Raw genomic sequence first — 24,627 nt, 5'->3', positions numbered from 1 at the left:
GCAGAGAAACAGGGGACATCTTCTGCATCTATGTCCCCCAATACAGAGCTGCCCCAGCTCCCAGCTGGTCCTCTGACCCCTTCCAGGACAGGCACAGACATCCCACGTGGAGGGTTCCTATGTGATGATCCTTTCAGGCGGTGAGGATAGAGATGAAGCCACCCTGTGGGTGTCATGGAATCACCCTCAGAGCCCCCGAAGTCAGAGAGGTCTGTGCTCAGGCTGGGGCAGAGCCAGGGCTCTGGGGCTCCTCCAGCCCTGTGGATGCTTTCAGGGGTGGGAGAGGGAAGGGGAGAGAGGAGGAAAGCTGGGCTTATTCTCAGACTGGCGCAGCTGTTCAGAATTTAAAGCCTGCAGGATTCAGACTGAGTAGCTCTGCAAAGCTCTTGTTAGCAGTAACTGGAAAATAAGGGACTCATTTGGAGCTGTGAGGTTAATTAAAGGTTGGGTTTTATTCCCCAGGGAGGTGGCAGTTTCTCCACCACTTAATCTGCAGACGGAAACTGGCTGCCTGTCTGAAAGATGCTCTCCAGCTCCATCACTCCTGCTGTGGACTCTGTGTAAGAGAGGAAGGACAACAGTTTTTCAGCTGCACCCTGCAGAAGGGCTGGAAGGGTCTCGCCTGGCCCCCAGTTTCTATAAGTAACTAGAAGATAGATGGGGTAAAGGAGCAGAGAGCAGTAGGAGGGAGCAGCCTCCTCGGTAAATGCTCATTTTTCAGAGCAGTGGCACGTGGCTTCAATGGGTCTTTCAAGGGAAATCCAGGAAAGCACAGTCTTAAAATAGCCAATTCCTGAAAGCAAATGTGCTCAGCTTAAAAGCCGTTACATTTTATAGCCCAGAGCAATTTCTATTTAATTGCTTTTGCCCCCAAAGTACTAAGCTTGGGGAAAGGCAAATCTCCTGCTTGTACACTTCAGCAGAAAAAGTGCCTGAAGAAGATGAGCAGTATTAGTGTCCCTGGCTGGTCAGGGAGAGCAGAGCCAGGGCAGCGGGATTCGGGCTGGGGGGGGGGGGGGGGGGGCGAGGACACTTGCAGGAGGATTCAAGTCTCGGTGCAGACTGGTCCAAACTATGAGGCCGGGGCTGGGACACAGCATGTGGTGTGCTCTGGAGTGGGCTTGATGTCATGGTGATGGGCACAGGGTGGCAGGACAGGGGGGAGATGCCACTGGCACATCTTAGGGGGGCATCGGGCAGACTCTTTTCATTTTAGTAGCAACGTGCCTGTGGCTGTTTGACGGCAGGCTGCTCCCGGTCGCATTGCAGGGGTCTGGTCCTTGTGCCTTCGCTAAGAGCTCGGTGAAGGCAGGTTGAGGCTGGTAGAGGCAGGGCTGGAGCGGGAAGAGTTAGGGACACAGCTGAGATCCTCCCAGACACAGCCAGGCTGGTGCTGAAATGTCACCGTCTCTGCCTTGGCTCCTTTCCTTGTGCACGCAGCCATTTGGCTGGATTAAAGGCTCCGGGCATCATCTGAAGGTGGGCTGGTCCAGGGGGAGGGTGATGCCTGGGCAGTTTCTGCAGAACGGCGAGAGCAGGGAGCTCTGCAGCCAGAGCACTGGTGCAGTTTGGTGCAGTTTCCCCAGCACTGCGTTTTGTCCAGCTGAGCATCTTTCTGCCTTGGCATCACACAGGGACATGATGGCACTCGAGCTTTTAAATTCATTGGCACGTCAATCAAATCTGAAGTCCCATTGCTAATGTGTGCACAGCCCAGAGCAGTTCATGCTCATTTTAATCAATATGAAGGCAGGTCGCTTTTGAAATAGCCCTACCTGGCTCTTCCTCCAGCCTCAGACATACAGGATCACCCCATCCTTCATGCCAGTGCTTGGATTTGCACCATCCTGTGGCATGTCGGGTCTGGCTGAAGCCTGATCTTTCCCTTCCTGCTGCCATGCGCTTCAGCCAAATCTGTCTCTGCCCTGGCTTGCCGCACAGTCAGTGACCCAAGAAGGAGTAGGGCATGTTTCTCTTTCAAAAGCCACCTGCCTTTACATTGAATTAATTGATGATGAAATCAACCATTGTCAGAGGAAGGAGTGGTTTCCCAAGCTAATACTTTACCTGTCACCCCCTGAACAAGCCGTTTATTTTAGTTTGCACTCTCCAGGGTTCCTTCTGAAGACACAGAGATAAAAGCACTTTCCATCAATGTTTTTGCTGCTTCTTTAATGCTCTTAATTGTCTCCCGTGTCTATTTTGGGATGCTAACATCTTACAGGCACAGCAGCAGCCTCCAGCAGATGGGGGAAATGCAGATGCACCAGCATTTCAACTAATCAGTTGTTTACCCTGCAATAAATAACACGCAGTTAAACACAAACTGTACCCTGCCCATTCCAGCACAAACAAACAAACATCCCTATGAAGGTGACAGAAATGAAGTACACCCTTTCTGAGCAGCAGCAGCACCTCTCCAGATCAGGAGTCACTGTGGCAGGGGGGTGCTGAGCCTGGGTTTGCTCTTACTGGGCCTTGCAGGGGAGCCAGGTGGAGCTGGGGATGTGCACTGCCAACAGAGCATCCCCCAGAGTAGTACCTGCCCGGGGCAGAGCCAGCAGCAGACCCGTGCCTCTGGCCTCAGGACCAGCTGGGCTCAGCCCCCTCCAGGGCCAGGCTGCGCACCCAGCCTCCGCTGCACACCCCCAGCTCTGCTGTTGCTTAGCCAGGGGGCCCGTCTGCTTTGCTTGACTATCCACGTCCTCTCCTTGGGTCCATCCTGACAGACAGCTGCCCCTGCACAGACAGGCTGACAGACCCCCATAGCCCTTCTTGATTTCTGGAGCTTCTGGCGTCTTCAGAGCTGTGTTTTCTAATGGAATTTTGACTCATAAAGGGAAAGCAGTGGCAGCAGCTGGTGTTTGCACAAGACTGCTCTGGCTTGCAAGGGAGGGAAGTTTTAAACTTTTCTATTGCCCTTTTCCCGGGAAAGATCCAGGTATTGAACCTGCAGCCCTCAGAGCTGGTTCCCCCCCTCCTTCCAAATCAAAAGGAGCAGAGCAGCTGAGATTTGGGTTAAGAGGAGCACACTCCACTGCGGAGGAGGTTCCCCCAGTAAGTCAGGTTCATAGCATGCCTTGGGCAGGCTTCTTAGCTTGGGAGAGTCTGTATCTCCAACAAAGTTGCTTTGTTCCTATGTTGTGTGAGTCTCCAGGGAACCTCCAAGGAAACAAAAACCTTTGAGTGAAAGACTGGCCTTGTGTGGGGGTTTTGGGTGATAACCTGCATCCCTCTGCATGTTCCCTGTCATGCTGGCCCTGTGGTGGTTGCTCCTTGCTGGTGTGACGGGGTTTTCTCTTCTTTCTTTGCCCTACCAGAACACCTCAGAATTGGAGGCAGGTGGAGACGACCACCAAAGTAGCGTCAACACCCTGCCGGACATCTCCCTGGTAAGGCACCGCACTGTGCTGCTGCGCCTCGGGTGGGAGCTGGAGGAAAACTGATGACACTGGGTTCTGCCTCGGCTTCTGTAGCTCTTTGCTACATCAACATCCAATGGATGTCACTGTAGTCACTGAAGCAAGTTAATCAAACCAGTTAGGAAGAGGATTCTGACTGTCTGAATAAGAGTAGCATCTGTGTGAACAAATTGTAGCAAAAGTTGGGTGGTTTGTCTTCTAATCGTTCTCGTTTGTGAGTCTTACTATCAATAAGACGAGAAAGGTGTTTCCGTGAAAATGAGCTCGTTTTGCCATGGTCAGCGTGAGAAGGCAGGTGCAGGTGACTGTGAGCCTGGGGAAGTTCTTGTGGCTGGGCATGGTGTCCTAAAAACTTCTGCTCTTGGTTCGGCAGGATGATCTCTCCTCCTTCCCAGAGGAACCACCCAACTTCAAGCCTCCGCCTCCTCCTTCAGCCCCTCAGATGCTGGACCCCTCCACTGCCCAGCACAGGAACCCAGGGAAAGACAAGCCCAAGCGCCCTTCCTCCGAGTCCTCTCAGTCAGGCCTTTTCTTTGTGGCCCCCCGAAACCCCACGCCCCCCCCCAGCCACCCTGAGAAGGACACAGTCAGCATGACCTCCACCGCTACAGCATCCACCGAGGAGTCAGCCCCCAGCGCTATCTATGCCACCATTTCCCCGGCCCTGCACAGCTCCAGGAGGCAGATGGATGCCCAGCTCTCCTTGGTCAGCCAGCACCCCATCGGTCCCTTCCCCAGGGTCCAGTCCCCAACGAGGTTGAAGAGCCCACCCCCAGAGAGCCCCGCAGTCCGGGGGCTTCAGAACCCCCCTTCCCCATCCCCTCCTCCTCCTCCCCCCCACCCGGCACCCCCTCCACCGGACAAGGGCAGCCCGCAGGCTGTGGCCAACCAGCACTTCATCATGGTGGAGGTGCACCAACCCAACAGCGAGCCTGATGTCAATGAAGTGAGACCCCTGCCCCAGGCCAGAGGTGGGTTATCAGCCACGGGGGGCGGAGAGGGAAACAGAAACAGGAGAAGATTTGGATCTCAAGGGCAGGAGCTGGGCGAGGGGGTTGGAAGAGCAAGACCTGCGTCAGGTCCTGAGCAAGTCACGGGGGAAAACATCGCCGTTTCGGTTCAGACTCCAGGTCAGCAGGGTGGGGTGAAAGCCCCAGAGCCCAGCTGGGCGCAGCGGTGTGCTGCTGTCGGGTAGCTGGGGGGTAGTTTGCTGTTTTTTCATTGATGAGTTTTCAATTCTGAAAACGGCTTGATGGCATCGTGGCAAAAAAAAAAAAAAGCCAGGAACCGCATAAAGCCCCGCGCAGCGCTAGCAGCAGCAGCAGCGGTTAATCTCGGAGGCAAAGCTGCAGCCCTGGATTTTGGCAGCCCTGGGAAACCTGTGAGGGCAGGGCAGGGGCAGCAGCTCCCCAAAGCCTCCCTGGGCTTCCCCCGCAATTCAGGCTGACCTTTGCTGAAAGACCGAGCTCTGTCAGGCAGCTGATGGCAACTTCTCTCTTGTGTGGGCTTGGCTGTGTTAGGTAATAAAATGTGCTTCCAGTGGGGTTTTAAAAGAAAAAAAAAAAAAAGAGCACTTCTGAGATTTTCCCATTAACCCCAGATTTTGGAGGGGGAAAAAAAAAAAAAAAAGGTCTTGATGGTGCCTACGCTGGTGCTGGGGCTCCGTGGGACCTGATGCGAGTGGCATTGTCGCCCTCCCGTGGCATTGTGACCCCCCTGCAGCTGCTTCATCCCTGGCAAGGCGATGGATGAGGGGGTCTGGATGCTGGCCGGATCCTGCCCAAGCGGTGTCAGCAGTGTGGCCCCAACTCCTCCAAGTCCCAGAGCCGATCTTCCAGGCCCCCAGCCCTCCCCATTGTACCGTTGTTCCTGATGCTTGTTCCCAGAGGCAGAGCCTCCATCTGCACTCAGAGCCTTCATCCCCCAAGGGATGTCTGTCCCCATCTCCTCCCAAACCCTGTGCTGAGCATGGACTGGCTCAAACTGGCCTCCAGCGGGTCCCTCCATCCCAGTTTGGGATCTAGGTGGGATCCCAGGCTTGGGTTTGAAACCACTTGATGCTCCCTGCGCACAGCTCTGCTCTTGGGGAGGCGTCCTCTTGGGAACCTCGCTCTGAAGTCCAGCTCCACATCCCAGGAAGCCTGCCCAGCCCTGGGAGAGGGTGACATGTCCTCCCTCTGGTATGTGGTCCTGTGGGTGCTCGACTGGTCGCAGAGCCGCGCTGCCCGGCCTCTAACAGCCCTCGTCTCTCCCCAGCCTCCACGCTCTCCCAGCTGTCGGACAGCGGGCAGACCCTCAGCGAGGACAGCGGGGTGGACATCGGGGAGGTCGAGATGAGCGGCAAGGACAAGAGCTGGCAGCCGGTCCCTGGGAAAAGCCGAAGCCTCAAGGAGGCCACGAGGAGCGAGGGGGCGGCAGAAGGGGCCTCCAAGCCGGTGAGGCTGGGTGCCCGGGGGCCGCGGGGTGCTGCCCTTGCGGGGAGGTGGGCACCCAGGGCTGCCCAGGGGCAGTGCTGCTCCCCGCCGGCTCGACTGGCTGCCTGCCGGTTCTGCTCCCACTGCCTGCAGGCAGCACCCCCTTTTTCATGCTTTGATGGGTTATTTAGCGTCTTGTTTGATGAGCTGAGTCAGCTGGGTGGTGGGCTGAGCTGTGGAGAAGGGAGCCAGGAGCGGCTGAGCGGGACAGTGGATGGTTGATCCACTCCATCCAGGGTAAACCCCATCCCTCCCGGCTCCAGCAAACAGCAGCTTGGGACATGGCAGAGTTCCTGGCTTTGAGGAGACATCTATGGGGCTTCACCGTCCCATCAGTGATGTCAGCTGTTGCCCAGAAAGGAAGGTGGCACCGGGTATCAGAAGTAAACTGGGGGGGGTTCTGATGGTGGCCAGGTTGAGGGGTGTAGGCAGGCAGGCAGAGGGCTGCTCTGCTCTTCCCCAAGCCCTTCCACACCCACACATGGTCGGGATCTTGGATGTCAGGAGTCGGAGAGCAACTGCAGGCAGCGTGTCTGTCCCGCTGCTGTGGGTGGGCTGCTGCCCTGGGGCCCCAGCTGAGGCAGCACCACAGGCAGACGGCGCCCAGCATCCATCGGCAGCGCTGCCATCTGTCCCCACAGCCGGGGCTCCTGGAGCCCACGTCGTGTCTGATCCGGGTGTCCAAGAGCGCACCGACCTTGGGGATCGCCATTGAGGGTGGAGCGAACACGCGGCAGCCGCTGCCCCGCATCGTCACCATCCAGGTAGGGCAGGCAGAGAGTGGGAAGAACTGCATGCACATCCCACCCCTCTCCTCCCTGGGCAGGCTCAGGAAAGCCCTTCAGCCATGGCCAGAGCACAGCGGCAGCCCTGCCCCTGGTGGGGGGCGTTCTGGAGGTGTGCTTTCCCCCTCCTATAGCCCTGCATCTCCCCAGACATCAGAGGCGTCATTCTGCTGCAGGGGGGGGTTGCTGAGGATCGCAGTCATGTCCCGTGGATGAACCCGTACCATAAAGCGTGTCCTGGGATTTGCTGCAGACATTTCAGAGGGCTCTGGGCAGCCCCAAAAGCTTGGCTGGTGTCTCCAGATGTCTGGCAACTCCCGTTTTCTGCTCAGACGGAGGGTTGGGGAGGGGGAATGGTGGATGATGGCTGGAGAACCGAGCCCTTGGGAGTGTCTCCCTGCACTGTTTTCTCTGCTGTTTACTTGGGGCAAAATTCAAGTTATTTACAGCAAAAGAAAAGCAGAGCCAACTGCGCCTTGGTTATTCTTGGCCCTCCCAGCTGGCACTGCAAGCAGAGGAGAAGCCAAATTCTTCCCCTCTTTCCAAAATGTGAAATGTTTCGCATCCATCATGTTCACCAGGTCAGGGTGAACATGACGGAAATGAAGTATTTTGCATTTTCCCCAAACCTGTGTTTCACCCTGGGTTGGGCATGAGCTGACCACCTCTCTCCTGCAGCGTGGGGGCTCAGCGCACAACTGCGGGAAGCTGAAGGTGGGCCACGTCATTTTGGAGGTGAACGGCACGGGGCTACGGGGCAAAGAGCATCGGGAAGCCGCCCGTATCATCGCTGAAGCCTTTAAGCTGAAGGAAAAGGACTACATTGATTTCTTGGTCACAGAATTCAACGTCGCCCTTTAGGAATCCGCCTGGGTTTGGGGAGCGTGGCTTGGGCTGGAGAGCACCCGGAGGGGGATGGAAGGCAGCGCCGCGGTGTGAAAGCAGCATCCCACCACGCAGAGCCCTCACCCGCTGCACCACCTCGCACACGCAGATACTCCCAGCTTGTCCCCAAATGTCCCCTCACCCACTGCAGGCTCTCACTGCCTGGGTAGGGCAGGCTGAGAACGGGCAGAACTCAGTGCACATCCCTTAAAGTCTCCATCCCTGTCCTCTCCGGGGTGGGGGCTGCCCCTTTGGGAACACCTTCTCCCCCTTGGCCAGGCTGGGGAGCGGGGCAGGAGGATGGCAAAGGTCTGGGTGTCCCCGCTGTCATTTGAGTGCCACACACAGAGCAAGATGGGCCCGTGGCTCAGGCTGGAGGGTGTTTTGGGTGGTCGCTGCTCCCTCGGGTGCTCGCCCCCCTGTGCTCAGGCAGGAGGTGCAGGCCACGGGTGGGGATGCAAAGAGAGCAACCGGAGGCCTTGTAAATTGCTGGCAATGTCGTCGTATTTATATATACAGAGCTTGTGCTTTTAATTTTTCAATAAATCTATCAGGTTAGAAAAAGCCTGCGTGTGGGTGAGGGGCAGGGACGCCTTTGGGGCACCCCAGCAGGGCAGGTGGGAGCGTGGCGGTGATGGGCATCACGGCTGGGCAAACCTGTCCCGTCTCCAGGGAGGCAATGCTCCATTCCATCCCAGTCCCCATCCCCACCAGGGCCGTCCCCATCCCATCCCAGTCCCCATGCCCACCAGGACCAGGACCAGGACCAGGACCAGGGCCCCGGACGGGGCAGCCCCCCGCCCCGCTGCGCCCCACCAGGGGGTGCCCGCGCTGCATAAATTATGCCAATGCAAACCAGTCGCCGCGGCTCTGATTGGCGGGCGGCCGCGGGCTATGCAAATACTGGGGAGGGACGAGCTTTATGCTAACGACTTCCCGTTTCCCGCGGGGCGGCGCGCACGGATTGGCGGGAAGCGGCGGGGATGCTAATGAGGGCGCAGGCCCCGCCCCCCGCCGCCGCGGGCCGCGCTATTGTCCGGCGGGGCCGGGCCGGGCCGGCCCGGGAGCAGGAGCGGGAGCGGGGCCGGCAGCGGGGCCGGCAGCGGGGCTGGCAGCGGGGCCGGCAGCGGGGCCGGGCCGGGGCCGCCGTGCGGGGCCGCCCAGCGCCGGGCGAGGAGGGGCCGCCCGGGCCCCCCCTGCAGGTGGGCAGCCGCGGGGCGGTGGCGGGGCAGCCGTTGCGTGCGCGGGGCGGGGGGTGCCCCTCCAGCGGTGCCCGCGGGCCAGATGTGCCCCCCAGCTGTGCCGGGGGGGCGGGGGTGGCTTAGGGCGGGGACCAGCGCGGCGGGGCTGCTCCCTGCGAGCCGCCTTCTGCAGCTGGAGGGGAGGAGGGGGCCGCGGGGGTACCGCAGGGGGCACAGCTGGATGCACAACCCGCGGGGCCGGCCCCATCCCGGGGGGCCGCATCCAGCACCCCCGGCTGTGCTGAGCCTGGCGCTGGCAGGGCTGGCTCACAACTGGGAGCCCGCTGGGTGGAGGGGGGGGGACCCCCCACCCCAGGGGGGTCCCTGTGGCCGAGGGGATGCGCCGAGAGGATGCGGGATGTGCGCTGCGATGCTTCTTGCCAACACGTGTCGCCCCACACCATCAGAGCCTTCGTGGCCCTGGGCAAACTTGTCGTAACTTTTCTGATTCCGGCGCTGCCTGCGCAGCCGGGGTCGAATCCCACCAGGGCTGGGCGCGGGCGCTGCTGCCAGCGGATTTCGGGAGCCACAGTGGGCGGCAGGAGGCCAAGCGGGGCTGCGGGGCGGCTGCGGGGTGGAGGCTGTGGCACTGCCTGCGGCCCCGCTGAGGAAGTGCGAGGGCTGCCCTCAGCCCCGGTTCCTTGTTGCATTTAAAGGGCGGCTGTGTTCCTCAGCGCCGGCGGGGTGTCACGGGTTTCCCTGGTCCCGCAGCGCCCTTTCCGAACGTGCCGGCCGGGATGTTCTAGGGACTCGCCGGAGAGCATGGCAGTCGACACACCATTTACCCGCACCCAGCCCGTTGCTGGTTTAACCTCATGGCTCGCTCCCGGCTGCTCCAGCTGCCCTCCCGTGCCGCCCGCTGCCTCCCCCTGCCCTGTGCTAATAAGGGATCTCGGTGCCACCGGCCCTGGCGCGGCCGCCGCTCTCTCCAGATGGGGATTAAGGCCACCCTGCACGGGCATTACAGCCATCGGCACCCCGGCTCCCACAGGCACCTTGGGGTTCAGCCCCACGGTGGACACCCACAGCTTTCCAGGGCAGGCCCTGGGGATGATGCTGTCCCCAGGGGTGGCAGAGCCCCGGGGCAGGGGCAGGAGGGTTCGTGTGCCGAGGAGGAGGTTGGGAAGCAGCTGCGGGAGCTGCTCCCTGTCCCGCTGCGGGGCCTCACTGTGGTGCAAGTGATGGAGAGATGCCGCTTCTGCATTTTTGTAGCTCTCCATGGGGATGTGCCAGCGCAGGGGAGCTGGGGGAACATGGCCCCTCCAGGCTGAGGAAGTGGGGGACACATGGGTTTCAGAGTGACGGCATAGTAACAGGCGTGTGCGCTTTCAGAGGATGAGGAGGGTTGGTCAGGCTCTTCCTCACTATGATGGTTTCTCCTTTGTTTTAATGGGAAAGAGTGCGAACTAAGAAAGCAGCGTTTCCGCTTTTCTGCCCTCTTTCATGCTCATAAAACAGGACTCTGTGAGCTCAAAAAAAGGGTTTATAAACGACGAATTCCTCCCTCCAGGAGTGCGGACGCCCATTGCCAAGTTTCAGCCCGAGGCCGTTCTGGCCTCCTTCAAACCTCCCCCCAGAAGAGATGCTTTGCTCAGACAGCCGAAGGGGAAGGGGAGCGCGGGGCCAGAAACCCCCGGTCCCAAAAACCAGCCCTCCTGAGCCCTCCCCTGCAGGTCGCTGGGGCCAGACATCAGCCCTCCCTTGCTTTAACCTCTCTGTCTTTTCAGACATTCGAGCAGAATATTGTCTGTCTGTGGGCAGCGCGTGCGTGGGCAGCCCTGGGCTGCAGAGCTTTCTAGCCAAACCCCTGCGGCCAGAGGTCCCCGCTGCGGGCAGGGCCATTGGGCTGCCCACTTGCCCTCTTGGGGTGCTGGGGTGTCGATCCCTGTGGGAATGTGGGTGCCGGGCACTTCTGGGAGCTCTCTGGAGGTGGGTTTGGTTTGAAGCCGGTGGTTTAGGAAAACAAAATATCCATGTCTGTGCCCAGCCGAGGTGGCGGGGAGGATGTAACCCCCCTCCCAGGCAAGGGATGGATATTTTATTTTGGGGCACAGGGAGGGTTGTTCCCCTTCATTCGGGTGACATTGCCTTTGCGCCTTGGGGATGGAGGTGGGGGGTTAGAGCCCCCCCACCCCACCCCGCCTGCTCTGCCTAGGGTTGACAAGGCAGAGAAGGCAGAGTGACAGCAGCCCTTTCCCCCCCCTCCATGTCACCCAGTGAGCCCTGGAGCGGGGGTTGTGGCGGTCTTCTCCGCTGTCACCACTGATAAACCCAGGAGCGGCGATGGGGCCGCACACTGCTTCGTGTTGGCCCTGACTGTGCCGCTGTCCCTCTGCCTCATACATGCAATGAGTTGGGCGGTCTCAGCCTCACACCTCCATCTGTCCCACGGGGGTCTGTGGGGCAGGGAGCAGGACAGGATCGCTGTGACAGAGAGTGAAGCAGTCTGTGGAGAGGATCAAAGATTAGAGGAGCCAAGGGCAGGGGCAGCAGCGGCAGCCCCTCCTGCCTGCTGGCCAGGCAGAGGCCTGGCAGCACTCATCACTGCCCTTGAGCATCTCTTCCCTCTCCCCAGCACCTCCACCGCGGAGGCACGATTCAGGACAGCCCGGGCTGAGGGGCAGAGGGCAGGAGAGGGACCCAGGGTTGCAGGCAGAGCGGAGTTCAGGGGTGCAAGACATTTTCTAGCTGAGATTTTTAAATTTCCTTTTAGCTCTTTCTCCAGTTACCCCGTTGCAAAATCTCAGCTTTTGAAGAGCGAGATTCAGAATATATATATATATATTTATACATACACACACTCTTGGGATTGTTTGCATTTGCTTTGTGGTTCCTGAGAATGTGGCCACATCACTTTTCAAGCTTTTCTGTGCTACCATAACAGCCAACAACTCACTTCAAGGGGAAAAAATCAGAGATTTTTGTCCCTTACCACCATGACCATCAGTGGAGGGACTTTCTGGGAAAGCGATAAATGTGGCTGGATTTGCAAGCAGATCCTGCAGACTGCGGCTGCTGTGGGCAGCACAGCCCGGGGGGGGCTGCTGCTCAGAAATGGGGTGACAGCTGATGGCATATGGGTTAGGCATGATCTAGGCGCCAGCCTGCCAAAACTGGGTTGGAAACGTTTTAACCCTCTTTGCCCTGAGACAACAGGACCCACAGGCTCCTTTCACCCACTGCCCACCCGCAGGGACCCTCCCTGGGGCTGGTGTTTTGGGCATCTCATCTCTCGGGGATGCTGTGGGGCTTGAGATGGATCAGGGGGCACTTTGATATGCCGCTTCTCCAGGCCGGGGTGCAGGCAGGGGCTCGGGGCTGGGAACATCCCAGCTCAGAGAGGGGTTAAAGCCATAATCACTCTATAGCTGCACTGAGCAGCTGCAGAGCCTGAAGCATCCCATGGGCAGCCCCGTCCTCCGTGGAGGCAGGAGAAGCTGTGGAGCATCTTTGGGTACGGAGAATGGAGTGTCCCAGCTGGCGTATGGGGAAAAGCTTTGTGCGAACACCCCAGCAGGTCTGCAAGACCCCAAGGGATGCTTCAGGGTTCTCTTCCTGCCCAGAAAAGCCCAGGGCTGCGGCAGGGCTGGGAGAGTGAGTGCTGCTGGTGCAAGGATGGTGCCTGAGGACCTTGATGCCCAGTGACACCAGAAAATAACCCCAAAACCTCCACTAACAGTAGGATTTAAGCGAGGGAAGTTGCAGTTCGGAGACTTCAGAGTGGGTCCGGAGCATGTGGGTGCCATAGGTTTGCTGCTTGTCATCGTCATCCCCAAGCCTGCAGCACCCCAAAATCACTACAGCATCCTCCGGGCTAAATGCAGCCACCCCAGGAACCATGCTGTGGTTTCGTTAGCAGCCAGGAGCTCGTGCAAGCTCTCCTTCGCGTGCCACTAATTACACAGTAACGAGCTGGATTAATTGTCTCCCTGTAAATGTGCCAGGATGCGCTTCAGCGCCTGATTATGGCCGCCAGCATCCCTGGGGCTGTGAGCAGCATCCCAGGGCGGAGGCCAGGCAGACCCCCTACTTGGAAATCTGAGATACAGGCAAAGCTCATACCCTGTATTTCCAAGGACGGGGGATCCGCCTAGCTGGATTTTGGGACTGTATGGCTGAATTTGGGAGCTGCTTGTCCTCCTGGAAGACCCTCATGTCTTTTGGAGGCTGCAGCTGCTAACAGTCCCAGGTTCCTCCCCCATTTTGCTTCAGTGTCGTGCTCCAAATTGGGTTAAAAAATAAGGGTTTTGATGACAAGCAGTGCGGAAGGAGGGTTCATCCCCTGCCGCGCAGGGCCTGATGGGGTTAAAAAATTTGCGGCCGCCTGCAAACTTGCAGGAAGCACCCGAGCATCGAGCATCATTTCCTACTTCTGCAAAAGCCGCTCAGGCACAGGAAGGTTTTGGGGTGCTCGGAGGCAATGCTGCTTTGGGGACCCCCAACGGCGTCACGGTGATGGGGACGTTCCAGGGATGTCGGTACAGGGTGAGTGTACCCTGCGTGGGGCCGGTGGCTCCTCCATGCTCCAGCCTTGCGTGGGGATGCTGTCGGGGTGGCTGCAGGTGATGCCAATACCATGCTTGGTACCAGCCACCGCCACGTGGGCAGCTGCCGCTTCCAGCACCCCATGGACAAAACGGAGTTGCGGGGGGCTCAGATCTGGCCGAGGGGATGTTGCCGGGAAAACCTCGTGGCCTTTCTTGCTACCCGCCCTGCAGCTGGGTTTTCAGCATCCGGTGTCTCGAGCTGCGGCTGTGGCCCTGGGAACCCCGGCACGCTGAGGAGCAGGGCGAGGGCGAGCCTCTGTGTTCAGGCCATCAGTGGAGGGAGTGTGCCAGGCCTCTGCTCTGGTCCCTCTCGCTCTCAGCCCCCAGAGCTGGAGGGGCCTTGGGGTGCTCCTGCCTCCCCCGGCACTGTTCTGTGCCATGGTGGCACTGCTGATGGTCCCCAGGCTGTGGCTGCCCAGCTGGGGTGACATCCAGAGGGTGCCAACATGGTCTGGGTGTCCCCCAGTGCTCACCCCCAGGGTGAGAAAAAGCGTTTGGGGTGCCCTGGGGGGCTCCTTCCCCACTGGGACCCCTGGGGACCATCATGGCCCATGGTGTGATGCAGGGGGGGTGGCTGGCCCGAGGGTGTCACCCCCCATCATGGTGGGTTGTCCCCAGGGTCTGAGGGACAGAGGGAGCCCCAGAAGTGGGGGGGACAACACACACCTCAAACAAAGCCCACTGTGTCCTGCTGAGCATCCCTCCCTCTGCCTCGGCCCCCACCAGGACACAGCGGCGATGAAGTGACCTACATTTGTGGCAAGGAGGTCCCCAGCCTGCCGCTGCCGCTGCAGGGCCATGAAGCGGCACAAGTGACAGGGACGCCGTGCCTGCGGGCCATGGCCAGCCCGGCACCATGGCTGCGCTGGACACAAACAGAGCTGACGCGCTGGGAGGGAGAGGAGGAGGAGGAGGAGGAGGAGGAGGAAGACAACGACGACTTTGAAAGGCGAATGGACGAGGATGGGATCATCGGCCTGGGGGAGGATGCCGGGAGCCCACGGTGGGGTGAGTTGTCCCCTCCCTGCCGCCCAGACCCTCGTGGGGGTGTCCGGGGGTCCCAGGAGCTGCTGGAGCCACGGGGGGCTGGGGGAGGGCTGGGAGGGGGCCGGGGGGCACCGGCTGGCTGGCAGCAGCCCCGCGGCGCTGGTGTTTTGCAGGCGATGGCGAGGAGCTGGAGGAAGGGTCCCCAGTGGAGGAGGGTCGCTGGCACCCGCAGCCGGACCTGGTGGAGGAGGAGCGGGGCAGCTTCAGGGGGGACGAGGGGCCCTGGGGGACAGAGAGTGATGGGGAGCCCTTCCCCCAGCTCTCCTACGAGGGCCAGTGGGGCTCGGGGTCCAGCAGCAGCCCCCAGGCGTTGCGGGACAGCCGAGCTCGCTGCCAGCCCCGGTGCTGCAGCACGGATGGTGGTGACACCTCAGATGCCAGCCCTGGCCCCGCCACCTCGTCCCACCGGCACCAGGGCTGGGGTGCAGCTGGGGGCACCGGCGGGTCACACGGGCAGGGCTGGACCCCGAGCCGGAGCCTCCTGCTGCACCTCTCCACTGATGACCCCCACGATGCCACCAGCATCGAGCCTGTCCCCAAGCCCCAGCCAGCTGGGTCAGAGCTTCCAGCCCTGGCCACCACTGGCTTGGAACCCACCAGGGAGCCCTGGGGTGCTGGGACCTCCTCTGCCCCCCAACTGCGTGACAGGTTCCAGGTGCCCAAGAAAGCAGCACCCACGGTGCAGCCCCCCAAGCCTGGCCGGCCATCATGGTCCCTCAGCCCCCGGCAGCGGCACACGGGCAGGAAGGACACGAGGGGTCCCTTGGGGACAGGCACCCATGGCGCCCACGGCACCCCGTACGGCCGAGGGCGGCTCAACCACCCCCTGCCTGACCTCTCCAAGGTGGAGGCACGGGTGAAGTTTGACCAGAGCTACCAGCCACCGCGGGGCCGAGCCCTGCCTGCCCGCGCCAGCACCGCCGGCCCCGTCAGCTTCAAGTCCCCAGCCGAAATCGTCCGGGAGGTGCTGCTGAGCAGTGGGGAGGGGGCCCCCCCGCAGCCCCCCACCACCGCTGTGCTGCCACAGGAGTTCAGGTCCCCCAGGCAAGCCACCGAGCTGGTACAGCAGCTCCAGGTAACTCCCAGCTCCCCCAGTTCAGCCAGCGAGGACTTACTGGGAGGGCCTCCAGGGTGGGGGGACAAGACGGTGCAGGTGAAACGGAGATGGCACCAGCCCTGTGAGCTGGTACTGATGCGGGGTTTAGTGCTGGTCACCTTTTCCCGGTCCTGCAAGGGGGCTGGCAGGGAGGGAAGGACCAGGCAGGGATGTGGGCAGCGCTCGGGGCTGGAGGCAGGGATGCTCATGTCCCCCCCAGATGCTTGTACACCCCACCGATGTTTGTCACCCCCAGGATGCTTGTCCCCGGGGATGCCCTCCCATCCCCCGGGAGCAGAGGGAGGCTTTCCCCCATGCAGAGAAACGGCAGCCGGGTGCTTTGGGGGGGTGGGTTTCAGCACCCCAGGGTGTCCCACACCCAAGGGAGCCTCCCAGCCCCATCATCCCCACACAGGGATGCCTCCCTCCGTGCCACATCCCCCTTTGACACCCACCGCTGGGGCATCCTCCGAGCCCCCAGCCCCACGCCGGGTGCTGTCACCCCACTGTCTGCCCTCCCCGCAGGATGACTACCACAAGCTGCTGACCAAGTATGCCGAGGCCGAGAACACCATCGACCAGCTGCGCCTGGGTGCCAGGGTGGGTGCCAGGGCTGGTGTGGCTGCAGGGGGGGTCTCCCTGCTCTGCTCCCCCCTCCCCAGGGTTATTTGGGGTGCTTCCTCCCCTGGGCCCCCAGCTCTTCCTCCTCCCAGGACCTGTGGTTCGGCAAGCCCAGCCCAGGGAGGGGGTTGAGGCCACCACAGAGCCCACGGCAAAACTGGGGGCCGCCGTGCCCCCACTCCCGGGGGGCTCCCCTCTGCCAGGGATGCAGCTGCGTGGCGTGTCACTGAAATGGCAGGACAGCAGGATGGAAGCGTGTCCCCATGTCACCCTCACTGCCTCCTGCCCTGCACCCCTGCGTGGGTGGGGAAACGGAGGCAGGGCTGGTGTCGGGCTGTGCCCCCATCTGCCTGTTGTCCCCAGTGGTGCTTCACGGTGCCCAAGGGGCACGGCTGGGGGGGCAGTGCCAGGCTTGGGGTGCAGGGTGGGTGCCTGAGTCCCCTCTCCTTGCCCCCAGGTGAGCCTGTACGCGGACCCACCGCAGCCCAGCCGCAGCCTGGCGGTGGGCACGGTGGGCACCGGCTGCCGGGTGGTGACCCTCAGCATCCCGCAGGCCAGCACGGCGGCGTTCAGCGTGGCCCCACCGTCCTCACCGGCTGGAGGTGGGTTTAACTGCATCTTCCCGTCCACCTCATCGCCCCCCTGCTCTGGTTTTTGGGGGTGATGTTCAGCTGAGACCCCCATTCCTCACGGTGTGGGGGACCGGTGCTGCATGGGGATCCCCAGCATCACCTTGTCCTGGTGTTTTCTTGCAGCTCCAGCACCGGGACCATCAGACCGGGGGGGATCACCCCAGCCTCCTTGCCCCCCTCCACCCAGGGGGGTCTGCCCCACCTGCCCAGGGCCCTGCTGCTGCTCGGGCGCCCGGCTGACACAGACGTTGGCGGGACAGACCCTCAAGCTACAGGCACAGGCAAGCCCCGAGGGGACACGGGGTGGGGGGCTGCAGGGGGGGCTGCAGCAAGGCTGGGCTCAGCCCTTTCTCTCCTGGCCAGGTGGAGTCCTTTGAAGGCTGGGTGCAGGCGGGGGGTCCCGTGCCCCGGGAGCAGCTCCAGGTGAGTTAGCCCCTTCCCAGGACCCCACCCCAGGGATGCGCAGCAGAGTTGGGGGGGCTGGTGGGGACCAGGGGCCCCACTGGCAGGCTCGGACCTCACTGCCATCGTGTGCAGAGGTTTAGGAAGCTGAAGGATGCGCAGGATGCGCTGGAGCGGGCGTACCTGCAAGCCCGGCAGCAGCACCCAGGGGTCTCGGCGGAGTTTGATCCCGACCGGTGAGTGCCTGACCCCCGCTGCCCACCACAGAGCCCCAGCGCACGGTGCTGCCGCCCTGCAGGGTTCCGTGTGTCCCTGATACTGATGGTCACTGTCTTGCAGCGCGGTGGAAGGGGCGATTTTCCACCTTGGGCTGCGCCTGGAGGAGCTGAAGGACCGGCTGGAGCCCGGGGCCAGGTGGCAGCCCCCCGCGCAGCACCCAGCTCAGCCCCGCTCCCCACCAGCCCCTTCCGCACCGCCGGCCACCGGCTCCCCGTGCCCCCAGGTGAGCTGGGCATGGCTGCAGCGGGGCAGCTGGGGCTGGGGGGTGCAAAAATGCTGGGGGGGGCGGGGGGTGTCATGCTTCTCTGACCCCTTTTTGCTGTGCCCTGCAGAGCCCCAGGCTGATGGAGGGACCCCAGGGGACAGCGGGGGACAGTGAGGTGGTGACAGGGGGGTTGCCCCGGCCCCTCTGGCACAAGCAGCAGAGAGTGGAGGAGGATTTTGGTGGTCTGCTGGAGCAGTGAGTGCTCTCACGGGGTGGGGATGGGCAGGGAGCGGCTCCCCAGAATCACCAGCTCCTGCCTGTGGGTCCCCACCAGGTACAAGCACTTCAAATCCTTGCCGGAGTCGCTGAGCCTGGAGCAGCTGAGCCTGGCAGGGAGCAGGTCCCAGGAGGAGGCGGATGGCCCCGCAGCAGGGGACGGTGGCCCCAGCAACATCCCCCGCAGGACACAGGCGCTAGAGGAGGGGGCTGACCTCAAGACTTCCCCTTTGTAAGTGTTGTGGGAGGACAAGTCCCCTCGGCAGGGCCAGTGGGAGGTTTTACATCAGATCTCAGGGTTTGCATCACTGGCATTGATAGGCTTCAGAGTTAACAGCCTCCACGGGAAAGCTGGCTGCGCCAGGGCGTTTCCCTGCATTTGGGGTTTGCTCTGCCCCATCGCTCATGCTCCATCCTCTCCCCGCAGGCACCCCCCAGAGAGGAGAGCCACGCTGCTGCCCCCCAGGGATCCCTCATGGCCAGGAGGCACAGGGGGCCACCTGTCCCCCACCACTGCGGAGGAGCTGCCGGCCACAGCCAAGCCCCCCCTGGGGCTTCCCGAGGCACCACGGCCCCCCCTGTCCCGCCGCAGCAGCAGGGTGGGTGGCGCTGCCACCCAGCACCAGCCCAGCAAGGTGAGCCCATCCCCTGGAACTGTGGGTCCCCATCTGCCAGCACCCCCAGACCCTGCCGCCGGGTCCTGGGGGTGCTCAGCACCAATCCTGCTCTCCCTGATGCATCCGCAGGAGCAGCGCATTGTGTCACCGGAGACAGACAGCGGCTTCATGGGCTCAGAGGCCAGCAGGGTGTCACCCCCCATGCACACCCCCGAGCACCGGCCCCCTGGCACCAGGTATGGCGCAGGGTCCCTGCCCTCACCCCGGGGGTGGGAGGATTCAGGGACACAGGCTGTCGGCTCTGTCGGGGGGGATTTGGGGCATTGAAGGGGAGCAGGGATGGAGGGAGAGGCAGCGAGGATGTGGGGGGCAGGGAGGGGGTGCTGGGAGGGTGGGAGGTGTGCAGGGTGGCCCATGACTCGGGGACAAGCCGTGGGGGCTGCCCACATGACCCATTCATCCCCAGGACCCCCCACTCACTGGGACTCTCCATCCCCGTAACCCTTCATCCTCTGCGGAAGAGAGAGGTGACCCCGCTTCCCTCTGAGACAACGGTGATGGGCATCTACCCCTCAGGGGGGCAGGGGGGCACGGAGGGGCCCCGCCTGCCCCCCAGCACCCCCTCGCAGAGCAGCTCTCCCCACGGCTGGGCTGAGAGCACAGGCAGCGAGGTGGGACCTGACGGTGAGTGGGCAGCATTTTGGGGAGCGACGTGTCCCCAGGGAGGGAGATTGGGGGTGGGGTGGGGGGGGCTGGCTCACGAGGGTGGAAGAGGCTCTGGTTTATGCTGTTCCCCCAGCCCCCTTGGGGTGCTGGCCTGGGGGTGTCTGCTGCCTGCTGCCTGCTCTCCCAGGTCTCTTCTGGGGGGGGAGACACCCCCACATCCCCCAGCTGGGCTCAGCGTGCACCCCCTCCTCCTAGCTCACACGGACTCGGAGGCAGAAGGCAGGAGTTGTGCCAGCGCCGCCGGCCACCCCCCCTCCACAGCCAGGGGCCCAGCCAGCCCCCCGCCATCCCCCAAAACACCGTCACCCCCCCAGCTGTCCCCCACCCCGCTGTCCCTTGAGCCGACTCACTGCAGTCTGCTGGGCTCTCGTCTGGAGCGTGAGTGAGTATCTGTATACCCCTCCCTCCCCCCCCCCCCCCCCCCCCGGGGCCAAACTCCCCCTGGGTGACGCGGGAACCCCCCCAAGCAATGTCCCCAAAGGCCCCAGCATCTCCCGCTGGGCAGTGGCAGGTTTTCCCTTCTTGAGAGCCAGGACATAGCTGGGGCTGAGTCCTCCCAACTCATGACACGAGTGGGTGGGCTGCAACCAGCCCCAGGCTTGGTTTTGGGGAGCACCACAGCATGAGCTGCTGGGCCCTGGGGCTGGCGGGGGTGGGGGCAGGCGCAGGGTGGACAGGGCTGCTCCCCGCAGGGCACCCAGCACTGTTGGGAGCCTTTGCTGGCTGCAGGCGCCCCTCACCGTGGCATCTGTCCCGTGGCAGCCAGGCCATCCGGGCGCTGCGGGACGAAGTGTGGCAGCTCCAGCGGAGGCTGGAGGAGAGCCTGCGCCGCTCCCGCACCCGTCCCCAGGGAAAAGCCACCCCAGCCAGGAGGCACCCGGTGGCCAACAGACCATCGTCCCCCAAGGACGCGGCATCCTCGGGGTAGGTGGCAGGAGGGACATGGGGAGGGGGGTGGCAGCAGCCACCCTTGCCTGGGGACAGCGCGGTGGGTGTCCCATGGGATGGGGATACTCCCAGCCCAGCCCATTTCTGATGCAGTCGGGGGGAGGTTGGGCTCGGGGGGTTGGCAGCCTGGCTGCATGGGGTGGTGGGTCGGGGGGACACTGCGAGGACACTGATGGCAGCTCTGTCCCCTCTGCAGGGAGCTAAGCCCCCCGGTGCGGGGCAGGGCAGCCCCCAGGGTCGCACCCACGAGGAGGGGGAGGTCGGCATCGCTGCCACGGGAGAGGCCAGAGCTGGATCTCAGTAAGTGGGACCCCGCCGGAGTGGGGATGGAGGGGACAGTGGGGACATGCTCCCCCCTGTGCACCGCTTCCTCAAGCGGAGTGGGGGGCTATGGGACCACGGGGACTGGGCAGGTCCTGGTGTCCCCATGGGACCCCGCAGTGCTCAGCCCAAGACCAGATCCTGCAGATCCAGGGCTCGGACCCACTGGATCCCACCCCGCTTCACTCTCCTCCGCTTCGGACCCCTCACCCTCTGGGCCCCAGGCTGCCCCCTCCCCACGGAAGAGCCCTGGGAGCCCTCCGGGTGTGGTGACGTTTCGGGGACAGTACACAGGTGGGTGCCAGCAGCAGGCGGTGCCAGGGGCTGAGGGCAGCTGCCCGTGTTGGGGTCCCCAGCTGCGCTCACACTGGGTTTTGGCAGGAACGTGGTACCAGGCAGTGATGCCGCCCACCGCCCCGGCACCCCAGGAAAAGCTGGGCACCCCAGGGTGCCCCCGGTGCCATGGCAGCAGGACGCTGTCGGGTGAGTGGTCCCCAGAGATGCTCCCGGCCCCTCTGGCCTTCCCTAACGCCCACTAACAGAGCTGCTAATGACTTCAGTTCATTAACTGCAGAGGGGAGGGGGGGAGATATGAGACCACCCCCCTGCTGTGGGGCACCCACCCTGCTCCTTGTGCTGGCTGTGGCCCCTGGTGTCACCGGGGTCAGTGGGAGCCTGTCCCCCAGCCCTGTCCCTTAGTGAAAGGTTCACCCGGCGCAGAGCCAGGCTCTGCTGTGTCCCATGGGTGCCTGGAACAGAGCTGGCTGCATGCAGACCCCCTGTTTTGCAGACCCCCTGTTTTGCAGACCCCTCTATTTTGAAGAGCCCTGCTTTGCAGACTCCCTGGCTCTTTTGCAGACCCTCCTTTTTGCAGCTCCCCCCCCCCGCCTTTTTCAGACCCCCCTTTGCAGCTTCTCCTTTTCATAACCCCCCTTTTCAAACCCCTCTTTTTGGAGCTCTGCCTTTTCAGTCCCCCCTTTGCCACCCCCCTTGCAGCTGCCCTTGCAGAGAAAGGCCTCCTCACCTCCTCTCCCACCTGCTCCCCAAAACTGCTCTGCTCTTCCCAAACGGCCCTTGCTTGGGCTGCGCAGGGACATCCCAGGACACGCTCACTCCTCTGTCTGTAGCTGGCTTCAAGGCAGGCAATGCCGCCAGGCAGCCCCAGCACAGCACCCCGAGGAGGACGCGCTGCCCCACTTGCCAGGCACCCATGGGTGCCCCTGCATCCAGCAGCAGGGACGGAGCCACACACGGTGGGTGATGGGGGTGGCACATGCTTGGCATGGCTTGTCGCTGTGTGGGTGCTGGGGTCAGGGGACAGGGAACAGCCCTCTGGCCCCTGGCACAGCGCTGGCATGCTGCGCAGGGACAGAAGTGACAGCCTGTGGTGCCACCACCCGTGGGCATGGGTGTTGTTCCCCGCCAGCAGTGGCAGCCCAGTGCGGCACGGGTGGGCTCACCTGTGGCCACCGCTGGCTGCAGCCCCCTGGGGACATCTAACAAACACCCCTGGGGACATCTAACACCCCTGGGGACATCTAACCGCCTTCTTCCCCGCAGCAGAGCCTGGCCCCACTGGCACGTCCCCCTCAGGCCCCCACGTTGGTCCCCAAGCCGAGAAGCCGGAGCAGCCCAGGCTTTGGTACTGCCCTGGTGCCACCGCTGCCGTCAGCTGCCTTGCGCCCGTCCCCCTCGTGCCTTACGTGCCCTCTGTGCTGTAAGGATGCTCTGTGATGGCGGGGGGGGGGTGGGGGGCGGTGAGCACTGGAGGGGCTGTGGCCACCCCAGGGACACGCTGGTTTGCTCACGGGTGGCAGCTGGCTGGGAGTGGGGTCACACAGCCCCTGGCTCCTTTGTGTGGGGGGGTCTGTCTGGGGGGATGGGTGCTGGGTTGGAGATTTATGAGAAGGGGGAGACGGATGAAAACCAAGGCAGAGCGGAGGCGCAGAGCCCGGGGGGGGCGGGGCAGAGCCCATGGAGCAAAGCCAAACCCATGTCCTTCTTCTTCCCAGCTACTGCTCCCCAGCGGTACCTACCTCAGCCCCAGCCGTGGCTGGGGTCCCCCTCCGACAGACCGCAGGTCACGGGCGCGCAGAGCATCCCCTCCGGCCCCATGCTGCTGCCCACCGCCGCTGCCTGACCCTGGGGCTGGAGGAGCTGGAGGAGCTGAACTGGTCGCTGAGCCAGGCCATGGAGGCTGCCCAGAGCGTGAGGCTCAGCACCACCCGCATGAGCCGGGTGCTGGCTGCCGAGCTGAGCCGGGCGCGGGACCTGCGGGGCTCCTGCCTCTTCTGAGGGTCCCACTGGCACCTGCCAAACCCCCCTGCCCTCGCAGGGGGCAGGAGGAGGAGGATGGTCCCCCAGTCAGCATTAGATGCTCCCTGCCACATCTGGGGGCAGCAGGACTGGAGGCATCTCAGCAGGGTCCTGCATGGGCCCCCATCCCGCTTGCCCTAGACCTCCTGCATCCTTGTCTGTCTGGCTGGCCATTTTCAGGACCACCCAAGCCACAGGAGAGGCACAAGAGATGGGCAGAGGTCTCCCAAGACCTGCTCCATCCTGCAGCACCCTGGGGCAGGAGGGCACCGTGCCCTGGGACCAACTGGGTGGCCCTGTGTCCCCTAGGGCAGGTGCCACCCTGAGCTGAGCACTTCTGGGGACGCTCTGACTTTGTGTAGGTCCTACTGCAACACAGGTCGGGTCCCCGTTGGCAGCTGTGTTTACCTCCGTGCCTGCGTGAGCAGCAATTCCCACGATTCCCTATCCAGCCCGTTTCCCAGCCTTTAGGCTCCGTGCCGGGGGCTGGACCCGAGTGCCCCCTCCGCCCCCCGCTCTGCCCTTGGACTTGAACCCAGCCAGGTCCTCCCTGGGAAAGCTCTTCTTTTCATGGTTTTATGTGAATTTAGTTTTGTTGTTTTTTTTTTTTTTTTTCTCCAAGGTAGCGAGTAAGCAGCTAAATCACTCTTTTAGGGTTGATCGATGATCTGTGATGTGTGTGTGTATCTATATATATGTATCTACATCTATCTCTCTCTATATAGATACATATATATGTTCTGGTTTTAATTTCCAGCATAATCCTTAGGGCATTTGTGGGGTTTTTTGGCCACCCCTGGATGTGGCCTCCCACAGTATCATCTGGACAAAAAAAAGAAGGATTGGGGGTTTTCCTTGGGAATCCCAGGGCATCTAGGCTGGCAGAGGAAAGATCACCCCGTGAGGCTGAGGCGGGGGCAGGATCCGGCCCTGAGGGGGGTCTGTGGAGCCCCTGTACCTCCACGCTGGGTTTGTAATGAGTTAATGCCTATTTTTTTTAGGGAAATGGATGTGGTGGGAGCAGCCCTTGGAGAGGGCCCAGCTCTGCACCCCACAAACCCTGGTGCACCCCTGTGGAACCCGGGATGGGTCCAGCCAAACCCCCGCTCCACCCCGAGCATCTCAGCCTGCAGTGCCCCGGCTGCGTTTATGTGTAGGACCTACCTAAAGTGCCTGTGTCAAATTTATTTATTTTTGAATTATTTTTTGTTGTTGTTGTTGTACAAAGACCCACGTGGTTTTTTTGGGGTGGGGGGGGACCACTCATGCCCCCAGCATGTTTCTCAGGTCTAGACCCTCCCCAAGCACTTGCAAAGCCACTGAGCCCAGACCCTGCAACCAGCCGGGGGGGGACATGGAGGGGCTGGGAATGGGGCTGCCCCGGCACTGCCCGTTGGGGGGAGCGGGGTGGGATGGGGACATGCAGGGAGGGGGCAGATTTTAGGAGGATTTATTGTCTCTGGTTGCATTTGCTTGTACCTGTGTCCCAAGTGAGCCGGCGGACCAGGCTGTGGCCACGCTGGCAGCTGTGACCCCCCCCCCAGCCCAGCCGGGGTGTGCGGGAGCGTGCAGGGAGCGTGCGGCCGTATCTAACTGTCCCAAATGCAATAGCCAGGAGCAAAGATGATCTGTTTTTTCTGTATCTCCTATTTTGTAATGACCAGCAGAGCCGTTTGGATGGTATTTTATACGAAGATAATCGCCTTATTTTTGAACGAAATAAATGCGGTTGGTTGGCTTCTGGGTTCATCTTCCTTTCAAAGCCATTTCTCGGGTGAGTTTTGGCA

At 62.2% G+C, this 24,627-nt stretch overlaps 2 protein-coding genes across 12 annotated transcripts in view; both read left to right on the top strand.

Moving 5' to 3' along the window:
• Positions 1-8,320, top strand: part of WHRN (whirlin) — a 55,967-nt gene extending 47,647 nt beyond the window's left edge. For 5 of the 6 annotated variants that reach the window (XM_080402134.1, XM_080402132.1, XM_080402133.1 and 2 more), the window contains 5 exons: positions 3,321-3,392; positions 3,796-4,552; positions 5,679-5,857; positions 6,538-6,660; positions 7,360-8,320. In XM_080402134.1, coding sequence (XP_080258260.1) covers positions 3,321-3,392; positions 3,796-4,552; positions 5,679-5,857; positions 6,538-6,660; positions 7,360-7,542 — 1,314 coding nt within the window. In that variant the 3' untranslated portion in view covers positions 7,543-8,320. The remainder of the gene's footprint in view (positions 1-3,320; positions 3,393-3,795; positions 4,553-5,678; positions 5,858-6,537; positions 6,661-7,359) is intronic. The other variant, XM_080402135.1, reaches the window with a different exon arrangement.
• Positions 8,321-8,383: 63 nt separating this feature from the next.
• Positions 8,384-24,578, top strand: AKNA (AT-hook transcription factor). Of its 6 annotated transcripts, none has more exons than XM_080402112.1 (23): positions 8,386-8,666; positions 8,703-8,768; positions 14,081-14,362; positions 14,515-15,476; positions 16,023-16,097; positions 16,576-16,720; positions 16,874-17,031; positions 17,114-17,173; positions 17,288-17,388; positions 17,492-17,654; positions 17,764-17,891; positions 17,971-18,144; positions 18,340-18,547; positions 18,659-18,765; positions 18,996-19,213; positions 19,451-19,637; positions 20,018-20,179; positions 20,400-20,503; positions 20,663-20,818; positions 20,906-21,007; positions 21,652-21,777; positions 22,085-22,241; positions 22,537-24,578. In XM_080402112.1, exons 1-23 carry the CDS (start codon positions 8,489-8,491, stop codon positions 22,817-22,819), a joined length of 4,302 nt encoding a protein of 1,433 aa, XP_080258238.1. In that variant the 5' UTR covers positions 8,386-8,488; the 3' UTR covers positions 22,820-24,578. The 6 variants fall into 6 exon arrangements, with proteins under 6 accessions (XP_080258243.1, XP_080258242.1, XP_080258238.1 ...); XM_080402113.1 differs by having other exon boundaries at positions 8,387-8,666; positions 22,088-22,241; XM_080402114.1 differs by having other exon boundaries at positions 8,388-8,666; positions 20,672-20,818.
• Positions 24,579-24,627: the final 49 nt, after the last annotated feature.

The sequence above is a fragment of the Falco punctatus genome, assembly GCF_963210335.1.
Source record: "Falco punctatus genome assembly, chromosome: 9".
Taxonomy (NCBI): domain Eukaryota; kingdom Metazoa; phylum Chordata; class Aves; order Falconiformes; family Falconidae; genus Falco; species Falco punctatus.
This window is presented reverse-complemented; position numbering and strand designations above follow the sequence as displayed.